Source organism: Oncorhynchus mykiss, chromosome 5 (genome assembly GCF_013265735.2).
Source record: "Oncorhynchus mykiss isolate Arlee chromosome 5, USDA_OmykA_1.1, whole genome shotgun sequence".
Classification (NCBI taxonomy): domain Eukaryota; kingdom Metazoa; phylum Chordata; class Actinopteri; order Salmoniformes; family Salmonidae; genus Oncorhynchus; species Oncorhynchus mykiss.
Window position 1 is genome coordinate 100,223,894 of NC_048569.1, and position 20,844 is coordinate 100,244,737.

A 20,844-nucleotide genomic window follows, 5' to 3' on the forward strand; every position below is an offset into this window, starting at 1 on the left:
TGTCAAAATTAAGTAAGGACAACAAAGTCAAGGTATTGGAGTGGCCATCACAAAGCTGTGCTGACCTCAATCCTATAGAAAATTTGTTGGCAGAAATTTTACTAGGATTAAATATCAGGAATTGTGAAAAACGGAGTTTAAATGTATTTGGCTAAGATGTATGTAAACTTCCGACTTCAACTGTAAATATAAGCAGATAATTATTCAATCCACTAATACTAAACATGTGCCTTTACCATATCTCTGTTTAGTATTTTGATCGTCAACAAAGTTTATTTGAGCTATGGTCAGCGCCATTTTAAATTGCCATAGTAACGACTGGCGGTGTAGTATTGAGTTTTTACCCGGAGCGTCAATCGAAGAGAGTGAGGTTAGGTGCGGACAACGAAGATGGAAACAACAATAGCAATTCAAACATGAACTGTATAGTGCCGGGCTGCATGAATTGGCTCCAAAAAAATCCCTTGGTAAACGACCATAGGCTGCACTTTTGAAGAAGTTGCTCCATGTCCTGAAGAGGAAGGACATGCCAGCTCGAGCTAGCAGGATCTACAGACAGCACTTCGCGGAGGCAGACTTCGCGATGAAGGGCACTCTCAATGCGGCAACCAGGAGTTTCCGAATGGAAAGGAGTCATGGGCCTATTTAATGCCCTCTGCGGGGGCCTCCATTTGACATTTAGAGGGTTATGGTGTAGGGGTTACCGACCGACCATCATCACTGACTTCGGAGTCAAGCAAAAGTGACTGAACGGAGGAGGTGATGTGAGTCAATGCAATGGAGCCCGAGATAACGTTAACTGGTCATGAATGTTGTTGACGAGGCTAGCGTTAGACACTGGACAACTTTGTTGCAACTCTAGTTGAAGGTAACAAGGTAATTGCGTCTGAAGTATTTAGCAACTAACATTAGCAAGCAACTCAACTGCAACAAAAATTGCAAGTTTCTCTGTGTTATTAGGTAGTTACTGTAGCTAGCTTCCACCTCAGTCAAGTAATATTTTGTTAGCTCCACCTCATTTAGTTAGACTGAAGTTGACATAACTAATGTTCGCTGAAAAATAAATGTCCCTGTATTTGCTGTGTGTGTGTGTTGACAAAGCATACAAGACAGGTAGCTTGCTAATGCCAACTGATATATTTGTCTTAACAAAATGTTTGTTTGCTTTCAGGATGACATCTTCATCCCTGAATGTTTTCATCCTGGAGGCAGAGGAGGTACAAGCAAATTCCATGTTATTTCTAAAGCTATTGTTTAGTTCAAGTATATGCAGTGATTCTTGAATATAACTGTAGCCTAATAGATGCCTTCATTATTTTCTACCAACAGGAAAGAACAGCATGCCAAACTGACAACTTGGTGCCAGAGTGTTCATGTGCTGCAGTGGAGAAGAGGTCCACCACTAAAGAGCTCAGGGCCCGGCTAGACTGCGCTCACGACCATCAGTATACAACAGAGTCCTGCCCCTATAGCAACATTTCACCAATTATTTAACTGGCATATCGGCTGCTGACTAACTTCTTCTGACAGGAAGTCCTTCATAAGGATTAGTGACACGTCCAATACATCGCCATCCAGACAGACTGACAGGAACCTCTGACTGGATGTAATACGAGAACGAACTCTGATCTGGGGCAATGATCGGCTCAAACATGAATGGCTTCAGTAGGTTTATTGGCTCCCTAACTAACATTATTTCATTCTCTGTAATAAACTCATTCTCAGAGCTACTTGGTAAATTCAGCCATTTTTGGGAGTTTCAAAATCTTCTCTCCTGCCAGTGATGCAACAATGCCAATATGGGGATTTACAGTTAGCTGGAGTTCTAAATCCTTTTTCCATTCTCCTTTATGTTCTCTCACCTCAGTCCGTAGAGCAGCCACCCATCTCCACCTTCTGCCCTCCAGGTGTTGTTGTGCTGGTCTGTTTTGTGGGTTTGTTCTGTCTGGATTGTGTGGACTAGCTCTCTGAGCTCCACCATGTATCTCTCCAGCTCTGTGAACGTATCCCTCTCAGTGATGGAGGAGCAGTGCAGTTGTGGGACCAGGGTGTGTTCAGTGCTGGAGGGGTGACTATCCTCATCTGCAGGACAGTTTGAAGAGGTGTGATCAGACAGGATGGGGGTGGGTCACAGAGAAAGCTTTTCCTGCTGTACGCTCTCTTTGATCCCGTAAAAGTCCTGCTGGAACTGCTTGAGGATGCCCTGTAGCATCTCTCACCATTGAATACAAGCGGATGAAGTCAACAACCCTCATCGAATATTTAAAAAACAGATTACAATAATGAGACGTATCCACCAATCCATAGAAAGGATAGGTGGGAGCTAGGCAGACTACTGTGTCGCTTTGTGGACAACGACTCACATTGTTAGGGCGGCAAGACATGCATCTTGTTAATATATCCATAATCTTTGCCTGCGTACACCCTGAAGGGTTGCGTTGTCATCAGTATCTCTGCCGGAGTCAAATGGTTGTCTCCATCTAGAAAGTGTATGCATCGTTTCAGAGAAAACAGATACGCTTGATATCAATGAAGTTTGCAGTCCAAATTTATTGTAAATAAAAAATCAAATGTTATTTCTATGTTATAGAATATATAGCTAGCTAGATAATATGAACATAATATATAATATGAGTATCCTACTCTCCGTTCATGGTAAGAGAACATTCTCTGCTGTAGGGATGCTGATAGCCTGCTGAGGGTCGAAGGGGAAGTTGGGTTTCAGTGTGTGTTCTGAGCCAGACTCATAAGAGGAGCAGGTTTTCAGTGTGTGTTCCATGCCTGAGTCGTAAAGGGAATTGGTTTTGACATGTGTGTGTGAGTGATGTTCTGAGAGATAGAGGGAGGTGGAATGCCGTGGGGTCTTGTTCCCGAGTTGGGACAGGAAGAAGCGGACTCCGTAAACTCTGATGTTCTCTACATCTATTTCCTCTGACAGCATCACCAAGTGCCTCTGGCCCAACCGCCAATCCTCCCTACTGGCCCGTTGATTGGCAACCAGCGGACTCATGCTCTCTTCATGATGATGCTTCAGCGGCTTGGAGATGAACAGGAAGTCCATCTGACCTGTGATTGGCTCCACGAGAGAGCTTGTCTGAAGCCGCTTGCTGGTTCCAGAGGGGAGTGGTCTGAAGTAGTTTGGAGGGCCAATCAGAGGCTCTGACATTTTAGGGTTCATCCCATTGAGCACAGGACCCACAGCAGTGGAGCTGCCTCGCTTCTGCCTGGGGGGAGGAGAGGGGAGGAGATGGGCCCTGCTTGAGGGAGGGGGGGACAGCTGGTTGCTATGCAGCGGGAGTTGTCCCAGTTCTGAGGCCTTACCAACCCTCCCATCAGCAGACAGAACCCAGAGGCTCACACTGTGGGGCCCTGCCACACCCTGTTTCTCCTCCCTCTCTCTCTCCCTCTCCCCTTTCACCTCACCCTTCTCCCATCTCGCCCCTTCTTTCTCTCTCCTCTCCCTCACCATTATGTCTGCCTGCAGGGAGTCAGTGATGCGGACGATAGCAGAGTGGAGAGTGGTCCTGCTGAGGTTGCGGCTAGGGTTAAGGTTGGGATTAGGGTCTTCTAGGAAGTGGTGTCCAGAGGAGGTGAAGGGCTTGTGTTGGTACGGATCACTGTTGCACACCACAGGGTATGTTTCACTGACTATCTGTGAAAACAACAATACAAGTAGGAAATAAACACACAGGCCTTACAGAGGCAAAGCCACGACCGGTTGAATACTGGCCCACCCAAATCAGGCTGTATATTAAAATATATGCAAATTAGTGGATTCGGCTATTTCAGCCACACCCGTTGCTGACAGGTGAATAAAATCAAACACACAGCCATGCAATCTACATAGACTAATATCGGCAGTAGAATGGCCTTACTGAAGAGCTCAGTGACACAGTCATAGGATTCCACCTTTCCAACAAGTTAGTTCATTGCGAGAGCTGCCCCGGTCAACCGTAAGTGCTGTTGTTGTTAAGTGAAAATGTCTAGGAGCAACAAGGGCTCAGCCACAAAGTTGTAGGCCACAGAATGGGACCGCAGAGTGCCGAAGCACGTAAAAATCGTCTGTCCTCGGTTGCAACACTCACTACCGAGTTCCAAACTTCCTCTGGAAGCAACGTCAGCACAAGAAGTGTTCATCGGAAGCTTCATGAAATGGGTTTCCATGGCCGAGCAGATGCATACAAGCCTAAGATAACTATGCGCAATGCCAAGCGTCGGCTGGAGTGGTGTAAAGCTCGCAGCCAATGGACTCCGGACCATTGGAAATGCGTTCACTGGAGTGATCAATCAAGTTTCACCATCTGGCAGTCCGACGGACAAATATGGGTTTGGCGGATGCCAGGAGAATGCTACCTGCCCGAATGCATAGTGCCAACTGTAAAGTTTGCCCCAGACCACTAAGTTTGGTCAATAGTGGTCTGGGGCTGTTTTTCATGGTTCTATCCGTCTAACTTTGTGGCAACAGTTTGAGGAAGGCCCTTTCCCGTTTCAGCATGACAGTGGCCCCGTGCACAAAGCGAGGTCCATACTGAAATGGTTTGTCGAGATCAGTGTGGAAGAACTTGACCGGCCTGCACAGAGCCCTGACCTCAACCCCTGTCCACATACTTTTGATCATCTAGTGAATATAAAAAAATTAACTAATTTAATTTGTAGTTTGTATCGTCTCCTGACTAATCAGACATTTTGGGTAAATGCAGCAGGAGGTTACTGGCATCTTATTGGTTTTTATCACAATCACATGGTACGGACAGTTTGTCTGAAATACAGTTTATCAAGGGATGCTGTTTTCTGTCAAATGTGGAGACACTTCCCTCAGCTCTACTATGGAAAGCTCATTTGTTACAGACAGATAAGGATTGGAAGCACCTTTGTGAAGCATGAGTCAAGAATCAGGCTAGTAAACCCCACTTTTGAAGACTGCAGTGCAAGCCATGGCAATCAAAGCCAGGGTAATGTTATAAATCAGCTTAACTATGAGGCCATGGACTATTCATTTGTAGAGCATAATCGTGGTTGTGGACATTGTCCTGTTTAGCGTAAAACAAAGTGACACAGACATGGGACATACTGTTTCAGCCATTTCACCCGGTGGGCGGTGCTATAGGTCACGGTGGGCGTAGATTTCAGCGCGCATACATACGGGTGCACACAATGTAGAGCACGAGCCGAGCACGAGCTCAAATCGTGGAATATATTCAACACATACATTATGGCTGACCCCATCTGGTCAATTGTTTGGTCGCCCAAGATTTCTTTTAGTCGAGCAGTTGCAAATAGATGTTTTTTTTTTTATATGGCAAACGAGACACCTGCCTGATTTGCACCCGTCTCAGTGAACTAATTCATTGACGCGGCTGCGGGGATGGTTGGGTACAAGAAGAAGGGAAGTGTGGGTAAGATGCAGAATGCATTCTTTCCCACCAGTTTGTGCGCATTCATTGTTTCATAACTTCATTGTGTGAATTGTTTAACCTTTGATTGTTAGTGTCTATCAATACAGTATTGTTGATTTTATTACAAACACAAAGTGTGTCTTTTAATGGAAAAACACACATTTTAAAATTTAGAACAATCAGAAAGAAAAGACCACTCTTGGTCGACTAAGATTTTATTTTTTTGTCGGGGACAGCCCTAACATACATATCATACTGACCTGAAGTATTGGTTACCATTTTTTTGTAGTTCACATCACAGTTACTGAAAAGGGAGGGGTGAAAGGCTCAGTTAATCTGATCTTGTTCGTCTAAACGCAAACAATTCAGCTCAGTGATTGACAGCATATGTTGACTAACCAATCGAAGTGAAATGAGTTTAAATCTAGTCATTATCAGTTTAATTTATTTCATTCAGGCAAGCTGTTGGGAATTTTATGAATAAATTACTAAACAAGATCCCCATTTTAAATAGAACTGTAACTAAGTAAACTATACCCTGTTTTGCAATATCTGATTAATAATGTTAGTTCATAAAGAAGGGATTATGTGGCATGAACAAGGAGTAATTAAACATAATGAACACCATTCCAACTAGTCTGGGGAGGAACGGGTTGTGGGTTAAGTAAGTAGATAGGAAACTTAGCTCTGGGGTGTTTTAGATAAGGCAATGAGTGCATTCCTAGGTTTTCTGTTAACTAGAACTGTCAGCTAATTGGTGATCGATAATGGTGAAGGGTCAAGAGTTAATTCAGTTATGTTGTGTGTCCTGTGTGTGTGTTAGTGAGTTGGAATGAACTTTTGAACTTGCTTTATTCTCAGTCGGGAGGAGGAGATTCATTCTAGAAGCAATGAAATTACGTAATGTTTTGTATATAAACTGTTGTTCGTGGATACTTGAGAGCGCGCTCCGAGAATAAATACTATTATCCATTTTTGATAAGACTGGTCTCCGTCTATTTTATGCAAATAAGAATCTTACAAATTCTCATAAAATAGACAATGAATTCAATTAATGAACACATATTGGAAATAATGAAATTACAGTAACAATTGGTCCTACAAGCGGATTCCACAAACTTGCCTCTGTCGTCCGAAGGTAGAGCCGAAAGCCATGCACGGACGGGTCTGGACTCGTTATTTAAAGACCTGGCCTCTGAATTGAGGTTTAAAGAACAGGCCGGTATTAGATCTAAGGGCGACAGAGAAGGTGACGGAATTGAACCGGCATTGCTTTTCCCAGTCTACAGGACGAAGGTAAATAGTCTTTATTCTCGAATTTGGGAGGAAATACACTAGGTTTCTACTTTGTGTTTTAACCAAAATCGATAGGAAGGAAGGAGGTCCGAAAAGACCTAAGGTAACGAATTCTACCACAAATAAATATAACGGAAGGAAGTGATATAGTAACTTTTGTTAGATAGGACGGTCGTTCTGTACAAATAGGATAGCCATTAATTCAAAAGACATACCTAAATAAAGTTTTAACCTAAGTAGTCTATCTGTTATGTAAAGTAGCGGATAGATATATTAAAACAGGTGAGGATAAATTAGGCTTGGTGAGAAGGCAGGGTAATCCTAGGCGAACGGAATAACTGAACCTATTCAATACTGAAAGAAAGTAATATCCAAGGAGGTGGAGAGGGAAACCTAGTCTAGAGAAGTGAGATATGAGATATTAACGTTGACAGTCCCAAGGAACAATAGTTTATAATGAGCTTATAATTGTATACGGGTGAAATTTAATGTCCGATCAAAAGTAAAATCTATAGACGAAGTTTCCAGAAAGGGGAATAAATAGAAACCCATACACATTGGTTATCATTAAAGAGACACACACATAGACAGGAAAGAGCAACTAAAGTAACTGGGTAACGGTAAACAGCACATACATAGATCGTAGTAATACACACACATAGAAGGTAAAAAATAGAAAGGCATAGATAAGTGATTAAATACCATAGCTACTAGTAACGATAAAGATAAGTGTCAAATATGGGTAGTATATCCTCAAAGGAGGTCCCGGAACTAACGGGAGATGAGCGTTATATGGAAGAGAGAGACAAAAGAAACATTGATTTCGGTCTAAAATGGAGAACGAAATATGATTTTGATGGCCGTCTAAATGTAGAAAAGCTAGAATCACTTAAAAAACAGATACATAAGGAACGTGGAAAAGATGTGAAAAAGCAGAATAAACAGGGGTTATACACAGCCGGAGTTTGGCTTTCAGAAGCAAAAAAGAGAGTTGAGGGTGAAAATAGGAGGAAACCCAAAAAGAGCCAAGATGCGCTGCCCTCCGCTCCCGCAGATGAAAAAGTTAGCCAATTGGGCGGGGGTGAGGGTAACAAACTATATCCTTCTCTAGTATACCAAAAATACAGAGGTAATCATGTTGATGAAATAGTGGTTGTGAGAATACGGCTGCAGGAGCTACCCGCACAACCACCACCAGCATATGTGGAGCCTGCTGGAGCAACAGGAGCAGACAGAAAGGGAACGTCAGGCGAAGGGAGTAAGGGGGAGCTGAGATGTTTTAATTGTAATAAAACTGGACATTTCGCCCGGGAGTGTAACACTCCCTGCAAACATTGTGGCGGATTAGGACATAATCACAGAGATTGTAATTTAACTGAGGGGAAGATCAGAGGCGACAATCGGGGGGGGGGGGGGGGGGGGGGGGGGAGAAGGGTCAGATACAAAGAGAGCGAGATTAATGAGAATCCTCCCTGAGGAAAAGCTTGGGCTTTTAAATTAGGGCTATTTTCTGTTGTCCCGGAGAATCTTGCGGAGAATCTTAGTAATTTACAGCGGTATAGTGGTGAGCATAGCTGCCTTCCAAGCTGGAGTCCCGGGTTCGGTTCCCAGCCAAGGCGTTAACCAAAATCTGAGTTTTTGATTGTAATTAAACTATTTGTATGTTTTGCCTGGAAAGTTGTTTGTATAAGATATAAACTGAACGTTTTAATAGATTGTTTAGGTTAAATTGATAGACTAATTCATTGAACTAAAAATAATAACGAAGCGAATTTTGATGCAAGACTATGTCTGTTCACTAAATTATATTCTGGAATAATGTATTGAGAATTGAGTTGTATTTCAATTGTTGTATCAATAGAGGAGACAGTTGCCTAAATAAAAAATAATCTAAATAATAGCGGAGAGATAATGGCGATAGAGAGGTGGCCACCGCAATGTTTTTCATTCTTATAGATTGACTGACACGTTATAATTTTGGCGCCGTGTGTTATTTTTAAAGTCTTGGACATTTTATAAGTGTGAAGAGGAAAGAGAAGAGAAAGTTATAAAGGTTGGTTTTAAAGCTTATGATAGAGGTAAGGAAAAACGTTGAAATGAGAGGGGTTATATATTTTTGCCCACTGGGAAAAAAGAAATAGGATATTAAAATGCTGAAAGTAATAAGAGAGTTAGTTGTTAGAGGCAGGTAGATTTGTTATGGAATAATGTAAAACTGCGTCATTAACAATAACGTTACTCAAATTGGTTTGACCGTTGTTCAGGTACACTCTTTTCTGTACTTCTGGCAGTACAATTTTGGTTGATTGATGCAGTAAGTTCTATTCAAGATCCAACAGATGTGATAAATTAGGTTTGGATTTTCGAACCCTGCTGCAGACAGCCAACAATAATTTGTCGCTGTGGAATGGGCATTGTTGATGACATCACTCACAAGGCACTTTTGTCGCTACGGCAATGATGTTGTGACTGGGGGTGACAGAGAAAATTGTTTGTGTCATTTAGAAGGAAAATGCATGCATTATCCTATTTATCATTGATAATAAATAGGGGGAGATAAGATACATTGAGGTTTGGATAGGAGATATATTAAGCCAATAGGGCAGGAAATTACATAGAAAAATAGTGATTTTATAAGCATTAAAAATTATTAATGAAAATAAATAAGTTTCAGTTCTTAGGGGTGATAAATTACTGTAGATAAGGTATTCCACACTATGCAACATATATTAAATTATTGATGAAACTGATTTTAAGGTTAATTCATGTTATTGTCAGATAAAATACTGTGGACCCCTGAAGGAAAGAGCTTATTAGTGTAGGAAGGATTTGATATGGTTAGCATTTGTTTTGGCTTTGTTTGACTATTAGGAGTTTTTTATTTAAATAGTATTACATTTGAAAGGGATATATGACATCTATGATGATTTAGGATTATTGTTAGGTGAGACAGTGAGACGCTTAGTGGTATTTGAAAGATAGGAAAGGGTTACTGTTTTAATCAATAAATATATATATTTAAGGACATATATAAGTAGCACAGATACTTCTTAAAGTAGATAAGACACTTGACAGAAAATTGGTACAGGATTGATATGAATGGACGCCCAAGGGAGAATGTGGAGAATGAAAGGGGCGCTCCTACATGATGATGTCAGACATAAGGATAATTTACTAATCTTACCTAAGTCATTGTTTAGAGTAGGCAAGGTTGTTACCTGGGCAGAGCCAGGTATCAAAGGGGGGATGGGTAAATTGTGGTCTAGGATAGGATGTGGCCTATTGGATAATACACTTTTTTTTATTTTTTTAAATAGCTAACAAGTAGGTATAGAAGTTAAAGATATAATCAGATAGAACAAATGAGAAACTGTTTGTTAACCAAACCTGTGTGTCCAAGATTTTATGCACTACAGGTGAATTACAGGTGAAGTCACTCAATCCAGTCCCTGAGGCCTGTTGGGGGAACCATACCAAGGACTCCTGGTGACAGCTAGCTGAAAGAGCTACCCGGATTCATATCACACTGCGGGAGGGTAAGACACATTGCCACTGTCGAACAATCAGAGTGTTCGAGAGGAGAACTGTAATTAACAGAATTCCGGAGGCCATCTCTCGATTGAAGTAATCCTCCCTGTCCTATCAGCCCTGTTTTCTCTCAAATGAAGTAATCCTCCCTGTCCTATCAGCCCTGTTTTCTCTCAAATGAAGTAATCCTCCCTGTCCTATCAGTCCTGTTTTCTCTCGAATGAAGTAATCCTCCCTGTCCTATCAGCCCTGTTTTCTCTCGAATGAAGTAATCCTCCCTGTCCTATCAGCCCTGTTTTCTCTCAAATGAAGTAATCCTCCCTGTCCTATCAGCCCTGTTTTCTCTCAAATGAAGTAATCCTCCCTGTCCTATCAGTCCTGTTTTCTCTCGAATGAAGTAATCCTCCCTGTCCTATCAGCCCTGTTTTCTCTCAAATGAAGTAATACTCCCTGTCCTATCAGCCCTGTTTTCTCTCGAATGAAGTAATCCTCCCTGTCCTATCAGCCCTGTTCTCTCGAATGAAGTAATCCTCCCTGTCCTATCAGCCCTGTTTTCTCTCGAATGAAGTAATCCTCCCTGTCCTATCAGCCCTGTTTTCTCTCAAATGAAGTAATCCTCCCTGTCCTATCAGCCCTGTTTTCTCTCAAATGAAGTAATCCTCCCTGTCCTATCAGCCCTGTTTTCTCTCAAATGAAGTAATCCTCCCTGTCCTATCAGCCCTGTTTTCTCTCAAATGAAGTAATCCTCCCTGTCCTATCAGCCCTGTTTTCTCTCAAATGAAGTAATCCTCCCTGTCCTATCAGCCCTGTTCTCTCAAAATGAAGTAATCCTCCCTGTCCTATCAGCCCTGTTTTCTCTCTAATGAAGTAATCCTCCCTGTCCTATCAGCCCTGTTTTCTCTCAAATGAAGTAATCCTCCCTGTCCTATCAGCCCTGTTTTCTCTCTAATGAAGTAATCCTCCCTGTCCTATCAGCCCTGTTCTCTCTCAAATGAAGTAATCCTCCCTGTCCTATCAGCCCTGTTTTCTCTCTAATGAAGTAATCCTCCCTGTCCTATCAGCCCTGTTCTCTCAAATGAAGTAATCCTCCCTGTCCTATCAGCCCTGTTTTCTCTCTAATGAAGTAATCCTCCCTGTCCTATCAGCCCTGTTTTCTCTCAAATGAAGTAATCCTCCCTGTCCTATCAGCCCTGTTCTCTCAAATGAAGTAATCCTCCCTGTCCTATCAGCCCTGTTTTCTCTCAAATGAAGTAATCCTCCCTGTCCTATCAGCCCTGTTTTCCCTCAAATGAAGATTTCCTTTTCCCGTCATTCCATCCCTGTGTTTGTTCCTAGAAGTGAAAGTGTGTCTGGCTTCTTGCCGATGATGTGTTCTCTGGGAGAGGGTGGGGCTTTTACAGTAACACAAGCTTAGTAAATTGGCTTGATAAACACAGACGTTGCTGGTTAGCTAGCAAGCAAAGTTTGACATAAAACGTTGTTCACTTTTGGGAAAACTGATCCAGCCACTTAGCTATTGTTAGTTCAAATAAAGCAAAATTATGTCCTAATATGAAAGCATAAACCCACCATAGTGATGACTGAAGAAGTTATGAATAATGTCCCAGGCAGAGGGTTATCAATTGAACGTGGATGCGCATCGGACAGTCGTTGCACTTTAAACCACGCCCACCGTGACGTATAGCACCGCCCACTGGGCGAAGCGGTGTGAAGGGAGTGTGTCCCACGTGGACATAGGGAGAGTGAAGAGGCCCTTAATGATGCACTATGCTGAAATAGTGCCATTTCCTGGTTGATAAAATTCTAATAGTTCGCATTATTTCAGTTTGTGACAAAACAAGCAAGTATAATGTAGAGAATCACTGTACCATCTAAACCACTGTGAAATATATTTTCTTTCATCCAAAATATTGTATTTTCAGCTGTTCAAAGCTTGTGTACAAAACTGAAAGCATATGAAGCATAGAAATAGCACACACAGAACAGAACCTATGTGTTTAATTCAAAGTGAGCTGGGCTACAGTCTTCATACCCACCGTGATATTATGCATGATGTTTTCATGCCTGCCTATACAGTGGTGTTTGTTCATTCAAAATGAGCTATTCACTTCAAAGTGGGTTCAATGAAAACACATGCAGGGCTTTCTATTTCTATGCAATATACAGTCCGGAGCAGGACCATGGAGCAGAACCTCAGAGCAGAACCGAGTAGCAGAACCTCGGAGCAGAACCATGGAGCAGAACCTCGGGGCAGAACCTCGGAGCAGAACCTCGGAGCAGAACCTCGGAGCAGAACCGAGTAGCAGAACCTCGGAGCAGAACCTCGGAGCAGAACCATGGAGCAGAACCTCGGGGCAAAACCATGGAGCAGAACCTCGGGGCAGAACCGGTCGATGCCTGACCATGGCCCTGAATTCACTATTTTGCCTGTAGACCTACTGTAGATCTTTGAGTGGGAGTGGTCGTTCTGATCTGATAATATCTTGATTATTTCATGATGTTTAATTACGGTCACGTACGATGGACTGAACACTTCATCCATTCTCCATATTTTGTGACACTTATAATAACCCCTTTTATCACTGCACTTCTCTGCTGTAGAATCTCTCTCTGAATATGTAGGTAATAGCCATGTTGTGTATTACATTATGCTTGCTGTAGGACTCGGGACAGTCGGCCTGTTTTGTCAGTTGTGCGGTTGTAAGCGGTTGTGTAGTTGCGCTGCATAATTAGCAATAATAACAGGCATGTTTGCAAAGGGAAATCTGTGGTGTTTCTTGGTCACATTTATCCAAATATGTCAGGGTACTTCTGCCAACGCCACTAAGGCCTTATATAATTGGCAACCATAAGGGCTTTTGAGGAACAGAATGTAAAATAGTAAAACAGAGTGAAAGATAGTTTCCTCTGAGGGTTGGGGGTCAGAGGTTAGGGAACTTACCGGCAGAGGGAGGTAAACTGAAGGGGGTCGAGGGATTAGGACTCTCACATTCTTTCTCTTCAGCTCCTCTGATAGGCTGAGAGAAACACAGTCTGCTGTGACATCATCACTTACAGGAGACACTTCCTCTCTCTGGCTGTCAGTCACTGGAGTATGCCGCTGCCCGTCCCTCACACTCTTCCTTTTCAACCTTCCTCCTCCTCTGCTTTCTCCTGGGCAGGAACACAGACACAGCACTATTTTGTATTTTATTTTATCTTTATTTAACTAAGGAAGTCAGTTAGGAACAAATTCTTATTTACAATGGCGGCCTACCAAAAGGCCTCCTGCGAGAACAGGGGCTGGAATTAAAAATAAAAATATAGGACAGAACACACATCACCACAACACTACATAGAGACCTAAGACAACAACACAGCAAGGCAGCAACACATGACAACACAGCATGGAAGCAACACAACATAACATGGTAGCAGCACAAAACATGGTACAAACATTATTGGGCACAGACAACAGCACAAGGGTAGAGACAACAATACATCACGCGAAGCAGCCACAACTGTGAGGAAGCGTGTCCATGATTGAGTCTTTGAACAAAGAGATTGAGATACCTCTAACCCCAACCAAGGCTGACCTCTAACCTGCAACCTTAATGAAGTATTTCAAATGTTACCTGTGAAAGTACTAAGGGCTTGGTGTCTGCCAGAGGGGGGAGGGGTTAGAAGGGTTGCTGCACTACAGTTACTGTAGTAGAGGGGTAGATGGATACTATCGATATTGGCCTTGGGGCAGTTACTGTAGTAGAGGGGTAGATGGACACTATAGATGTTGTTGGCCTTGGTTGGGGTTTAGAGATGAATCCTTCCTCAGTTTAACCTACGGAAACCTTGTTACGACTTTTACTTCCTCTAGATAGTCAAGTTTGATCGTCTTCTAGTAGAGGGGTAGATGGATACTATAGATGTTGTTGGCCTTGGGGCAGTTACTGTAGTAGAGGGATAGATGGATAATATAGATGTTGGCTATGGGGCAGTTACTGTAGTAGATGGGTAGATGTTAGCCTTGGGGCAGTTACTGTAGTAGAGGGGTAGATGGATATTATAGATGTTGGCCTTGGGGCAGTTACTGTAACAGAGGGGTAGATGTTGTTGGCCTTTGGGGCTGTTACTGTAGCAAAGGGGAAGATGGATACTATAGATGTTGTTGGCCTTGTGGCAGTTACTGTAGTAGAGGAGTAGATGTTGGCATTGGGGCAGTTACTGTATCAGAGGGGTAGATGTTGGCTTGGGGCAGATATTGTAGTGGAGGGGTAGCTGGATACTATATATGTTGTTGGCTTTGGGTTTGAGGAGGACAGTATTACATGGTGAGGATGAGGAGGGTTAGAGGTAGAGGACAGTATTACATGGTGAGGATGAGGAGGGTTAGAGGTAGAGGACAGTATTACATGGTGAGGATGAGGAGGGTTAGAGGTAGAGGACAGCATTACATGGTGAGGATGAAGAGGGTTAGAGGTAGAGGACAGCATTACATGGTGAGGATGAAGAGGGTTAGAGGTAGAGGACAGCATTATATGGTGAGGATGAGGAGGGTTAGAGGTAGAGGACAGTCTTACATGGTGAGGATGAGGAGGGTTAGAGGTAGAGGACAGTATTACATGGTGAGGATGAGGAGGGTTAGAGGTAGAGGACAGTATTACATGGTGAGGATGAGGAGGGTTAGAGGTAGAGGACAGTATTATATGGTGAGGATGAGGAGGGTTAGAGGACAGTATTACATGGTGAGGATGAGTATGGTTAGAGGTAGAGGACAGTATTGTATGGTGAGGATGAGGGAGGGTTAGAGGTAGAGGACAGTATTACATGGTGAGTAGGTTTAGAGCTAGAAGACAGTATTATATGGTGAGGATGGGGAGGGTTAGAGGAGGACATTATTACATGGTGAGGATGAGGAGGGTTAGAGGAGGACAGTATTACATGGTGAGGATGAGGAGGGTTAGAGGTAGAGGAGAGTATTATATGGTGAGGATGAGGGAGGGTTAGAGGTAGAGGACAGTATTACATGGTGAGGATGAGGAGGGTTAGAGGTAGAGGACAGTATTATATGGTGAGGATGAGGAGGGTTAGAGGTAGAGGACAGTATTATATGGTGAGGATGAGGAGGGTTAGAGGTAGAGGACAGTATTACATGGTGAGGATGAGGAGGGTTAGAGGACAGTATTACATGGTGAGGATGAGTATGGTTAGAGGTAGAGGACAGTATTGTATGGTGAGGATGAGGGCGGGTTAGAGGTAGAGGACAGTATTACATGGTGAGTAGGTTTAGAGCTAGAAGACAGTATTTTATGATGAGGATGGGGAGGGTTAAGGGAGGACAGTATTACATGGTGAGGATGAGGAGGGCTAGAGGTAGAGGACAGTATTACATGGTGAGGATGAGGAGGGTTAAGGGAGGACAGTATTACATGGTGAGGATGAGGGTTAAAGGTAGAGGACAGTATTATATGGTGAGGATGAGGAGGGTTAGAGGTAGAGGACAGTATTATATGGTGAGGATGAGGAGGGTTAGAGGTAGAGGACAGTATTACATGGTGAGTAGGGTTAGAGGTAGAGGATAGTACCCCCTTTAACCCACCTGTCCTGTGTCCAATCCTCCAGGGAAGGTATTCAGGGCTGGAGAAGGTGCAGACGCTCACTCTTCTGCCGACGGCCTCCTTCAGTTTGCAGCTTAAGTCTTCTGTGGTGGACGAGGCTGCTGTTGCTGGCTTTGATACCCTGGACGTAAAACATTTGTACAGGAACCGGGTTAGGTTCTACAAATTAAGCATCTGCCAAGGGTTAGGGCCCTAGACATGAGACACTATACTAGTACTAAGACACCTCCTACCCTAACCCAATAGTGTATTAGTACTAAGAAAACTCCTACCCTAAGCCAATAGGTACATCATACCCTAACCTAACATCTAAAATGGCTGCGGAAGAAATGGCAGGAGTTTTACGGGCGCCCAACCAATTGTGCTATTGTGGGGTTTTTTGCGTTATTTTAACTTATTTTGTACAGTCGTGGCCAAAAGTTGAGAAGGACACAAATATTGATTTTCACAAAGTCTGCTGCTTCAGTTTGTATGATGGAATTTTCATATACTCCAGAATGGTATGAAGAGTGATCAGATGAATTGCAATTAATTGCAAAGTCCCTCTTTGCCATGCAAATTAACTGAATCCCCAAAAAACACTGCATTTCAGCCCTGCCACAAAAGGACCAGCTGACATGTCAGTGATTCTCTCGTTAACACAGGTGTGAGTGTTGACGAGGACAAGGCTCTGTCATGCTGATTGAGTTCAAATAACAGACTGGAAGCTTCAAAAAGAGGGTGATGCTTGGAATAATTTTTCTTCCTCTGTCAATCATGGTTACCTGCAAGGAAACACATGCCGTCATCATTGCTTTGCACAAAAAGGGCTTCACAGGCAAGGATATTGCTGCCAGTAAGATTGCACCTAAATCAACCATTTATTGGATCATCAAGAACTTCAAGGACAGCGGTTCAATTGTTGTGAAGAATGCTTCAGGGCGCCCAAGAAAGTCCAGCAAGCGCCAGGACCGTATCCTAAAGTTGATTCAGCTGTGGGATCGGGGCACCACCAGTACAGAGTTTGCTCAGGAATGGCAGCAGGCAGGTGTGAGTGCATCTGCATGCACAGTGAGGAGAAGACTTTTGGAAGATGGCCTGGTGTCAAGAAGGGCAGCAAAGAAGCCATTTCTCTCCAGGAAAAACATCAGGGACAGACTGATATTCTGCAAAAGGTACAGGGATTGGACTGCTGAGGACTGGGGTAAAGTCATTTTCTCTGATGAATCCCCCTTACGATTATTTGGGGCATCCGGAAAAAAGCTTGTACGTGGAAGACAAGGTGAGCACTACCATCAGTCCTGTGTCATGCCAACAGTAAAGCATCCTGAGACCATTCATGTGTGGGGTTGATTACCTCCTGAACAGGTAATCAAATGGCTACCCAACCCCTCTTTTACGCTGCTGCTACTCCGTTTATCATATATACATAGTCACAAACAAAACATTCATGAACATACTACCTCAATCAGCCCGACTAACCGGTTGCATGTATACAGCCTCGCTACTGTATACAGCCTCGCTACTGTATGCAGCCCCGCTACTGTATGCAGCCCCGCTACTGTATGCAGCCCCGCTACTGTATGCAGCCCCGCTACTGTATGCAGCCCCGCTACTGTATGCAGCCCGCTACTGTATGCAGCCCCGCTACTGTATGCAGCCCCGCTACTGTATACAGCCCCGCTACTGTATGCAGCTTCGCTACTGTATGCAGCCCCGCTACTGTATGCAGCCCCGCTACTGTATGCAGCCTCGCTACTGTATGCAGCCCCGCTACTGTATGCAGCCTCGCTACTCTCCAAGATGGCGTAGCAGTGAAGACATGTTTGTTTTGTCCTCTTATTTTCAATTTTTTATTCGATCATACCTTCCGGTAACCTGCCTCACCCAATGTGATACGGAATCGCTATTATTTTCAATTTTAGAACACATTCAAGTATCTCCAGAAGCTAACCAGCTAATTAGCTACAAGCTATTTAGTCATTGTTAGCCACTGCTAGCGGCTTTTACCTTCTGCACAGATACCAGCCCTGTTCTTAGCCTGGATAATACTCGCTAGTCTACCATTATCGGACTGTCTCTCCACAACAACGCTGGATTCCTGCCGTAATCCCTGGACCACTACTTCTGATCTTCACAGCTAGCTCACGGCTAGCTAGCTAGCTCACAGCTAGCTTTCACTCACCGTGGCACCCAGTACCGAAGCTATCCCTGAGGCCCACCTCCCCACTCGCTACTGTATACAGCCTCGCTACTGTATATAGTCTCTCCAATGTATATAACCTCTCCTGTATATAACCTCTACTGTATACAGCCTCTACTGTATATAACCTATCCACTGTATACAGCCTATCCACTGTATATAACCTATCCACTGTATACAGCCTCTCCACTGTATACAGCCTCTCCACTGTATACAGCCTCTCCACTGTATATAGCCTCTCCACTGTGTACAGCCTCTCCACTGTGTACAGCCTCTCTACTGTATATAGCCTCTCTACTGTATATAGCCTCTCTACTGTATATAGCCTTGCTACTGTATATAGATTCGCCACTGTATACAGCCTCTCCACTGTATAGTCTCTACTGTATATAGCCTCTCCACTGTATAGTCTCTACTGTATACAGCCTCGCTACTGTATATAGCCTCGCTACTGTATATAGCCTCTACTGTATACAGTCTCACTACTGTATTCAGCCTCGCTACTGTATTCAGCCTCACTACCGTACAAACCCAATAGTTTTAGGACTAAGACACCTCCTACACCAACCCAATAGTTTATTAGGACTAAGACACCTCCTAAACCAATAGTTTATTAGGACTAAGACACCTCCTAACCCAATAGTTTATTAGGACCAAGACACCTCCTAACCCAATAGTTTATTAGGACCAAGACACCTCCTAACCCAATAGTTTATTAGGACCAAGACACCTCCTAACCCAATAGTTTATTAGGACCAAGACACCTCCTAACCCAATAGTTTATTAGGACCAAGACACCTCCTAACCCAATAGTTTATTAGGACCAAGACACCTCCTAACCCAATAGTTTATTAGGACCAAGACACCTCCTAACCCAATAGTTTATTAGGACCAAGACACCTCCTAACCCAATAGTTTATTAGGACCAAGACACCTCCTAACCCAATAGTTTATTAGGACCAAGACACCTCCTAACCCAATAGTTTATTAGGACCAAGACACCTCCTAACCCAATAGTTTATTAGGACCAAGACACCTCCTAACCCAATAGTTTATTAGGACTAAGACACCTCCTACTACTCTAAACCTATAGACACCTCCTACTCTAACCCAATAATTTAGTTCTAATTATGCCGTAGTTTGTTCCTCTTACCCAAAGTCAATAGTTTATTCGGACTAATTCTACCGTAATTTGTTGTGCAGAAACTCTTGCTCCACGTTGATGTCAGTGGTGGTCTTGTGTTTGGAGATGGGGGTCCTGCGAGCATTGGGGAACTCAAAGGTCCAGTCACAGTTGACAGTCAGAGGCAGGACCAGGTCTGGCTTCCTGCAGGAGGCACAGCAGCATCGGGGGGCATGGCTCAGCAGACGACTCTTCTGGAGAATTTAACAGGTTCACAACAATTTACTTCCAGGTGCATGAAGGGGGGAAATCTAAAGTTTAGCTATGTACTATTTGGGGTTGATATACATTAAACATGTTGTGGAGCATGTACTGTGTTCCTTCTGAGAATATATAACTAACCATAGTCAATAATATAAATATATTTAATATAAGATTAAGATCAATTTAACTAGTGTGTTAGATGAGTTGAAATAGCTAAAACCTTCATTGATGGAACAACAAACCAACCTCCTGTAATGCCAGTGAATACATCCAACATAATAAGTAAATAGTAACAAGAACGTTAGCTTGATAGCTGACTAAATAAAGGTTTGGGCTAAGCTAGTCAACTACTTGCCCTTGCATGCCCATCCAGGACTTTCTTGGAGTGATTGTCCAAGACATTAAATGAGGCAAGAAGTCTGGTTGTCATCTTTAGACACTGAAATTACATCAGAAATACATTAGCAACATAGCTATATAACGTTATACTGTTCGTTGAGCTACTTCACTGCCAACAGTGGCAGCTAACGTTAGCTATCAGCCAAACGGAGTTGGACACATCTTTGAACTTAAAATACCTAGCTAGCTACCGTTTATGACACTGGTAAACTAGCCTACTAACAGGCTACACAGCCTTGCCATTATAGTTCGTCTCCGTTAGCAAGCTAACTACCATCTTTCCAGCTCGCCTGACAAACTACTATTGACCGTTACCATAGCAACACACGAACAGGAGCCAATAGGGGAGACAGAAACTAGATGTGTAGTGGTAGAACAGCGCCCTCCTGCGGTTCAGTATAAGTTCACAACGTTTCAATGCTATGGATCCCCGTTTGGGTCTTACGTGTAAAAAAATATATATATATACTACTATGCTTTACAAAAAATATAAACGCAGCATGTAAAGTGGTGGTCCCATTTTACATGAGCTGAAATAAAATATCCCAGATATGTTCCATATGCATAAAAAGCTTATTTCTCTCAAATGTGCACAAATTTGTTACATCCCTGTTCATGAGCATTTCATCTTTGCCAAGATAATTCATCCACCTGACAGGTATGGCATATGAAGAATTTGAAAACAGCATGATCATTACACAGGTGCACCTTTTGCTGGGGATAATAAAAAGGTCACTCTACAATGTGCAGTTGTCTCACACAACACAATGCCACAGATGTTTAAAGAGTTGAGGGAGCATGCAATTGGCATGCTGACTGCAGGAATGTCCATCAGAGCTGTTGGCAGAGAATTGAAAGTCAATTTCTCTACCATAAGCCTCCTCCAACATCATTTTAGAAAATTGGCCAGTACGTCCAACCGGTCTCACAACCGCAGACCGCGTAAACCACGCCATCTGATGACCTCCATATCCGGCTTCTTCAACTGCGGGATCGTCTGAGACCAGCCACCCCGACAGCTGATGAAACTGGAGTATTTCTGTCTGTAATATAAAGCCCTTC

At 43.2% G+C, this 20,844-nt stretch overlaps 1 protein-coding gene and 1 long non-coding RNA gene across 3 annotated transcripts; one reads left to right on the forward strand and one right to left on the reverse strand.

Moving 5' to 3' along the window:
* The first annotated feature begins 317 nt into the window (after nucleotides 1-317).
* On the forward strand, nucleotides 318-2,455 carry LOC110524906. The gene is made up of 3 exons (XR_005051935.1): nucleotides 318-764; nucleotides 1,172-1,217; nucleotides 1,330-2,455. It is a non-coding gene; the product is annotated as an uncharacterized LOC110524906 (long non-coding RNA).
* A 77-nt stretch (nucleotides 2,456-2,532) lies between these two features.
* LOC110524903 lies at nucleotides 2,533-20,242 on the reverse strand. Of its 2 annotated transcripts, none has more exons than XM_036979018.1 (5): nucleotides 19,630-20,242; nucleotides 19,183-19,373; nucleotides 15,796-15,935; nucleotides 13,276-13,373; nucleotides 2,533-3,652 (listed from the first exon to the last, which is right to left on the reverse strand). In XM_036979018.1, exons 1-5 carry the CDS (start codon nucleotides 19,651-19,653, stop codon nucleotides 2,651-2,653), a joined length of 1,455 nt encoding a protein of 484 aa, XP_036834913.1. In that variant the 5' UTR covers nucleotides 19,654-20,242; the 3' UTR covers nucleotides 2,533-2,650. The 2 variants fall into 2 exon arrangements, with proteins under 2 accessions (XP_036834913.1, XP_021460540.2); XM_021604865.2 differs by having other exon boundaries at nucleotides 13,162-13,373; nucleotides 19,630-20,241.
* Between the last annotated feature and the right edge of the window lie 602 nt (nucleotides 20,243-20,844).